This window comes from Coregonus lavaretus (genome assembly GCF_964263955.1).
Source record: "Coregonus lavaretus genome assembly, chromosome: 36".
Lineage (NCBI taxonomy): Eukaryota > Metazoa > Chordata > Actinopteri > Salmoniformes > Salmonidae > Coregonus > Coregonus lavaretus.
Window position 1 is genome coordinate 27,639,339 of NC_140023.1, and position 8,192 is coordinate 27,647,530.

Below are 8,192 nucleotides of genomic sequence, written 5' to 3' on the forward strand. Positions count from 1 at the left end.
GGTCTGATTTCATTATTACTGAAACCGGATACAAGTGGAAAATACAAAGATCCAGTCCATTAAAAAAATTGGAGGCCCCTTACACTTCAGTGTTGTGATGCAAGAATTCTAGCAAAATGTATAGCTCATAGAATTAAAAAGGTATTGTCGGACATTATTCATTATAATCAGACATATTTTTTACATGGAAGATACATTGGAGATAATATAAGGCAAGTACTGGAAACAATAGAACACTATGAAACATCTGGGAAACCAGGCCTGCTATTCATAGCAGACTTCAAAAAGGCATTTGATAAAGTACGACTGGGGGTTATATATAAATGCCTGGAGCATTTCAGTTTTGGAGAATCTCTTATAAAATGGGTTAAAATCATGTATAGTAACCCTAGGTGTAAAATAGTAAATTAATGGCTATTTCTCAGCAAGTTTTAAACTATCAAGAGGAGTGAAACAAGGTTGTCTACTATCGGCATATCTATTTATTATGCCCATCGAGATGTCAGCTAATGAAATCAGATCCAACAATAATATCAAAAGATTAGAAATCCAGGGCTTAAAAACAAAAGTGTCATTGTACGCTGATGATTCATGTTTTCTTTTAAATCCACAACTTGAATCCCTCCACAGCCTCATAGTGGATCTAGATACATTTTCTAACCTCTCTGGATTACAACCTAATTATGATAAATGTACTATATTACGTATTGGATCACTAAAAAATAAAGATTTTACATTACCATGTAGTTTTCCAATAAAATGGTCTGATGGTGATGTGGATATACTCAGAATACATATCCCAAATGAAATAAATGATCTCACTCCAATAAATTTTAATAGAAAGTTAGCAAAAATAGATAAGATCTTGCTACCATGGAAAGGTAAATACATGTCAATTTGTGGAAAAATCACCTTGATTAACTCTTTAGTATTATCCCAGTTTACAGTGAGGGAAAAAAGTATTTGATCCCCTGCTGATTTTGTACGTTTGCCCACTGACAAAGAAATGATCAGTCTATCATTTTAATGGTAGGTTTATTTGAACAGTGAGAGACAGAATAATGACAAAAAAATCCAGAAAAACGCATGTCAAAAATGTTATAAATTGATTTGCATTTTAATGAGGGAAATAAGTATTTGGCCCCCTCTCAATCAGAAAGATTTCTGGCTCCCAGGTGTCTTTTATACAGGTAACGAGCTGAGATTAGGAGCACACTCTTAAAGGGAGTGCTCCTAATCTCAGTTTGTTACCTGTATAAAAGACACCTGTCCACATAAGCAATCAATCAATCAGATTCAAAACTCTCCACCATGGCCAAGACCAAAGAGCTCTCCAAGGATGTCAGGAACAAGATTGTAGACCTACACAAGGCTGGAATGGGCTACAAGACCATCGCCAAGCAGCTTGGTGAGAAGGTGACAACAGTTGGTGCGATTATTCGCAAATGGAAGAAACACAAATTAACTGTCAATCTCCCTCGGCCTGGGGCTCCATGCAAGATCTCACCTCGTGGAGTTGCAATGATCATGAAAACGGTGAGGAATCAGAGAACTACACGGGAGGATCTTGTCAATGATCTCAAGGCAGCTGGGACCATAGTCACCAAGAAAACAATTGGTAACACACTACGCCGTGAAGGACTGAAATCCTGCAGTGCCCGCAAGGTCCCCCTGCTCAAGAAAGCACATATACAGGGCCGTCTGAAGTTTGCCAATGAACATCTGAATGATTCAGAGGAGAACTGGGTGAAAGTGTTGTGGTCAGATGAGACCAAAATGGAGCTCTTTGGCATCAACTCAACTCGCCGTGTTTGGAGGAGGAGGAATGCTGCCTATGACCCCAAGAACACCATCCCCACCGTCAAACATGGAGGTGGAAACATTATGCTTTGGGGGTGTTTTTCTGCTAAGGGGACAGGACAACTTCACCGCATCAAAGGGACGATGGACGGGGCCATGTACCGTCAAATCTTGGGTGAGAACCTCCTTCCCTCAGCCAGGGCATTGAAAATGGGTCGTGGTTGGGTATTCCAGTATGACAATGACCCAAAACACACGGCCAAGGCAACAAAGGAGTGGCTCAAGAAGAAGCACATTAAGGTCCTGGAGTGGCCTAGCCAGTCTCCAGACCTTAATCCCATAGAAAATCTGTGGAGGGAGCTGAAGGTTCGAGTTGCCAAACGTCAGCCTCGAAACCTTAATTACTTGGAGAAGATCTGCAAAGAGGAGTGGGACAAAATCCCTGCTGAGATGTGTGCAAACCTGGTGGCCAACTACAAGAAATGTCTGACCTCTGTGATTGCCAACAAGGGTTTTGCCACCAAGTACTAAGTCATGTTTTGCAGAGGGGTCAAATACTTATTTCCCTAACTAAAATGCAAATCAATTTATAACATTTTTGACATGTGTTTTTTCGGATTTTTTTTGTTGTTATTCTGTCTCTCACTGTTCAAATAAACCTACCATTAAAATTATAGACTGATCATGTCTTTGTCAGTGGGCAAACGTACAAAATCAGGGGATCAAATACTTTTTTCCCTCTGTACCTATTTGCTTATGGTCTTGCCTACGCCTAGCGAACAGTTTTTGAAAATATATGAGAAAAAAATATTCACTTTTATATGGAACGGCAAGCCAGAAAAAATTAAATGGGCCTATTTATATAATGAATATGAATTCGGAGGACAGAAATTATTGAATTTTAAAGCATTAGACCTATCACTAAAAGCTTCAGTCATACAAAAGTTAAACTTAAATCCGAACTGGTTCTCTACCTTTATTCAGATTACAACCTCACACTTTCAGTTATTTGAAAAGGAAATAATCTCCCAAATATCACTATTTCTAAAACAAGCCATAGAAAGTTGGTTGCAATTTCAATTTAATCCTCCAGAAACGACAGAACAAATAATGCAACAAATATTGTGGTTAAACTCAAATATACTAATTGATAAAAAAAATATTTTTTTTACAAAATGTTGAAAAAAGGTATAATCTTCGTAAATTATATCATCGGTTGGACTGGTGGAGTTATGTCACACATGCAGCTAACAAAAACATATGGAAATGTCTGCTCTAGCCAAAATTACAACCAAAAAATTGCAGCATTACCGCAAAAATGTAAGAGGAAAGTGGAAGGGGGAAAATGTAAGGAACTTGTCTGACGGCCTTGCATTAAAAAACATAATTGGTTAAAGAAAACTGTGATAAATAACAAAGTATACCAGTTTCATTTAAGGACCAAAGGATTGACAGCCATCCCATATAGATTGAAAAATAGTTGGGAAGAGATTTTTGACGTACCGATCCCATGGCATAGTGTTTATGAACTGATACACAAAACAACACCGGATTCAAAACGTAGAATTTTTCTATTTAAATTATTACATAAAATTCTTGCATAAAATGTTATTTATATGGAGGATACAATCTTCCCAGCTCTGCAGATTTTGCTGCGAAGAGACAGAATCATTAGATCATTTGTTTTGGTACTGTCCATTTGTAGGTTGTTTTTGGACACAGGTCCAGGAATGGCTAAAGGATTGCAATATTTACCTGGAGCTAACCCTGCAGATAGCACTACTGGGTGATCTGAAAAGTAATAGACAATCGATCAATAATATAATAATACTTTTAGCAAAAATGTTTATTTTCAATTTACAATCTGTAGAAACAATGAGAATAGAAAGGTTCAGAACTTTTGTAAAACATCACAGTACAGTTGAAAAATATATGGCAAATAGAAATCCAATATGGATGGTGTTAAGAGATAGATGGGTGGTGTTGAATAGAGTTGAAGGATGGGACTAATAACAACTAACAACAACTAATAACAACAATATAACTAATAATGTAAGCATACTGTGTCCATAATAAGTATATAGGTTATAGGTTGAGAGCTGTTGTGAAAGAGCACAGTTAGAAAGATATGGCAAACCGGATGGACATCATGAAAATGATCGGAGAGGTTGAGGGTAGAGGAAATTCAGGAGTAAAAACAAACAAAATAGAATCATTGTAAAATTGACTGTGTCCATAAAATGTATATAGTATGTATAAGCTGGAAGTAGAGGCCTAAGCATTGTTGTTCACTAGTTTACTCCAATTAGGGAAGGGGTGATGGGGTTGGAAAGTAATAAAGGGAAATATATATTTTTTTAAAGGAAATGTATATGTATGTGTATATATGTATGTATATGTGTATGTATGTGAGTATATGTGTATATATATATATTTGCGAGAAAAATAAAAATAAACATATGGGGGATTGGAAGTGATGCAGACAATTTCATTGATGGAAGTTACAATCTATCTGCAATAAACTTATCTATCCCCTAAAAAAAATAAAAAAAATGAATAACATTTCTAAAAACATGTTTTTGCTTTGTCATTATGGGGTATTGTGTGTAGATTGTTCAGGGAAAAAAACAATTGAATCAATTTTAGAATAAGGCTGTAACGTAACAAAATGTGGAAAAAGTCAATGGGTCTGTATAGTTCCAGAATGCGCTGTACATACAACAACTGTGCTGACAATCTGCTCTGGCCCCCATACTGAAAAGACAAAAGGTCAAAGGTCTCCCTCGTGACCTTTCTCATGCCCTCCTCTCCCATCTTTAGAAGTAAAGGATTAACACGCACATAACCATGCTTTTCTCGCTTGATGTATGGAATTACAGACCCCAAATTTACTTTGTAGAAAAATAATTTATCGTAAAAGTTTTGGTCAGAGACTTTCTCATGCCCTCCTCAGCCTCTTTAATGGAAAACGGATAACTGAAAACTGTAATTTATACTGTAATTTGGGGAATTGTCAACAGTAAAATACTCTGAAACTTTTTACTGCAGCATACTGTAAATGATGGTGCATTATGGGAAAATGTTGTGGGCGGGGAAAGAATTGCTGTATTTCGAATGGTACTGTAATTCCACCCCACAGAATACAGTGACGTACCGTATCTTTAGAGCACCAAAAACTTTTTTGACCGCTAGTGGGTTCATGGTATTGTTGTTTCTGGCTCATTAACATATGTTGAGGCGTGCCTTGTAACATTTAAGAGGCTATATTTGTTGCAGCTGTGAGTAAGAATGCTGTACCAATTTAACTCCTATGTGGAGTGGCAGTGAGTTTTAAACCTTAAATGATTGAGCATTTTTGCCATGTCCTTTTGTTCAGTTTTGCTCTGTAGTTGCTGCCAGTTTGGAAGTCTTTGTTAAGGCCTCTAGCAGTGCAAGTGATATAAAACACCAAATATTCATTAATATACTGTAATCTGTATGCATTTTACCAAGCAGCCAACCTGTTTGCACCAATCCCTTGTAATTACAGTAAAATACTGTGAAATACAAACCCCTCCCCTCAATAAATGTAATGCATTCATTCATTCATTCCTTCCAATTACGGTAGCATTAACTTTTTTTACAGTATAATACAGTACATTTTACGGTATTGTACTAGGTGTCATTACACAGTACTTGCTTTAATACCGTATTTATATTACAGTAGGTGTATTGTAATATGAAATACGGAATTTTACATGCCACTGAGCTGCCTGTCAATTTCACGGCAACCCCTTTACAGTGTTCTCTCTCGCCTCCTCTACTCTCCTCCCCCCTCAGGCCTACGTGCCAGTGGTTCCGGGACAGGGTGAGGCTGACAGAGAAGACCCATCAAATCAACAACAAAGAGCGAACTCTCACCTTCAAGAGCGCCAGCCCCGACGACAACGGCCTGTACTACTGCTGTGCCAAGAATGCAGCCGGCCATGTGTGCAGCAACGCCAACTTCACCCTCAACATCATAGGTGTGTGTGGGTGGGTGGGGGAGTGGAATGTGTGTGTGTGTGTGTGTGTGCGTGCGTGCGTCTTTTTTGTCTGTGCACGTTTATCCTGTGTGTGTGTGTGTGTGTGTGTGTGGGCTCCGCTTCTCAGTAAAGGCTGCTTCATAATCCTGTTCCCTTTGTTGACATCGCACACACTTTGGTCCCACTGGCAATTTGGCCCCATTACTACTGAGTTGCATTTTATCATTCCTACCTTTGCAGCATGGTCTTCAAAAGAATCACACAAACACACACACACACACATAATGTGTCGCTGCTGCTCTGTTGAGCAAGGCAACAGTGTGAGTTAATAAAACAAAAGAAAGGTTATGGCTTGTTAGCATATTTTCCACTTTTCATAAATATTTTCACACCTGTCATGGTGTGTTTAGTCACCTGATAGGCCTGTTAGAGGCTAGGCCTGGCAGCACTATGAGATTTGTTCTGTAGTGAATGTGGACCATTAGTGTGGAGAGAAAGCCTATAATGTGATTACTGCAGGGCCTACCGGTATGTAAGTATCCACAGCCACAGCCACTCACTCACACGCACTCTAAATCACACAAATTCACTTATTGTAAAGGTACTGTTTATTCCCAGAAATTCCATTTAACTGTTTTGCTCCATTTGTGTCGATTCTGTATGTTGTATTTCAATAAGCGCAATTTCACAGTATAAGTCCCTGTATTTTTGTCCTGGTTTCTGTATACATTTTTGCTTATTACACAGTATGTGTGTGTGGAAATGTCACCCCGTGTGCCCCTGAACACATCACCACACAAAATAGAGTACCAATTAGCCACCTGTGCTGCTTACACACACACACACACACACACACACACACACACACACACACACACACACACACACACACACACACACACACACACACACACACACATATAGACACACCACAAACACGCACACACACACACACACACACACACACACACACACATAGACACACCACAAACACGCACACACACACACACACACACACACACACACACACACATAGACACACCACACACACACACACACACACACACACACACACACACGCACACACACACACACACACCGGATTAGCACTTGGATGGAGAGACTAAATATCTACATAAAAATATAATTGTTGAGTTTCCACCCGCTGCACAGTGCACTCCCATAGTCCTTCAGTGTGAGTGAATAGTTGTGGGGTGGCACAGGTGTAAACCTGGGTTCAAATAATGTTTGAAATCATTTCAAATGCTTGATTGAGTTTGCTTGTTGCAATGGAACCAATAGAAAAGTCCCAAAAGCGCAAACCCCGTCCACCTGGCACTCTAGGCAGGCTTAAGCAAGCGTTCAAAGTATTTATAACATTTCAAATAGTATTTTAATCCAGGTCTGCCCAGGTGTGTGCTGCTCTGCCCAGTTAGCGTTCCGCTTTGCTCTGTTTAGAACATCCTAATGCGGTTTCTGGCACCTACATCTCTTACGGCTGTGAAATCTGAAGAGTCTTATCCATAGACCTGGATTAGAGGCATTAAACACGCATTACAATGTCCAAAATCATATTTTAAAGCGCTGTAGTCATATCTTTCTGACCTACGCTGTAGCTGGGTATTAAGGGGTATTTAGAGGTGTAAAAATGTCCTAACTCTCAGTGATAAACTTTGTGGTGATTACTCCTCTCCTCTGATCCCTGTGACTCTGACACCTCTCTGGGCACGCCAAGCCAGCTGCAGCCCAAAACAGGGCCTGGAGAGTGGGTGTGTTTGACTGGCAGACAGGTTCTGGTGGTGGAGGTTGGGAGAGAGGGGAGAGAGGATGCCCTGTTAGGCCCCATTGTCTTGCTACACGATCCGCAGTCCCTAAATGAATGTCGTGCTAACTGACGTAAGACCATTAGGGCCTGATGGTAAACGCAGGGTTTAGAATCTGGGCCTGCCTGTAATTACAATATGTCCATCAACTAATCAAAGAAGACCATCTGGAATCTTTCTAACAATTACAAGATTAATTTAATTCATCAAAGGGCGTATTGGTATAGGGGAGAGAGGATGCCCTGTCAGGGTTTTGATGGTCTGTGAGCCTGGTGATGGAAAGTGCTTACTGACCTCATTACGTCTCGCTGGGGCCGAGAGGTGTTGACATGCTGAACCTCCTGAAGGCCCCCTTTGCCTACCTTACACTGCTGTTAGCAACGTTTAATAAAACCTGGTATGAAATGTGTGTATGTGAGTGTGGGTGTTTTGCATGCGTCTGTGATGCGTGTGCATCCGTGCGCATGCCCGTGCGTGTGTTGTATGTGTTGTGTTTTAATGGCATAATGCCCACAGATGTAGTGATGTCTCTCTCTCTCTCTCCTCTCTCTCTCTCCTCTCTCTC

The 8,192-nt window shown here is 39.9% G+C and overlaps 1 protein-coding gene across 1 annotated transcript in view; it reads left to right on the forward strand.

The window, feature by feature from the left end:
- The window catches only part of LOC311110561 (inactive tyrosine-protein kinase 7-like), a 212,270-nt gene that overhangs the window by 153,665 nt on the left and 50,413 nt on the right, over nt 1-8,192 (forward strand). The window contains exon 4 of the mRNA XM_084153067.1: nt 5,620-5,814. Within this exon, the coding sequence (XP_084009193.1) occupies nt 5,620-5,814 (195 nt within the window). The remainder of the gene's footprint in view (nt 1-5,619; nt 5,815-8,192) is intronic.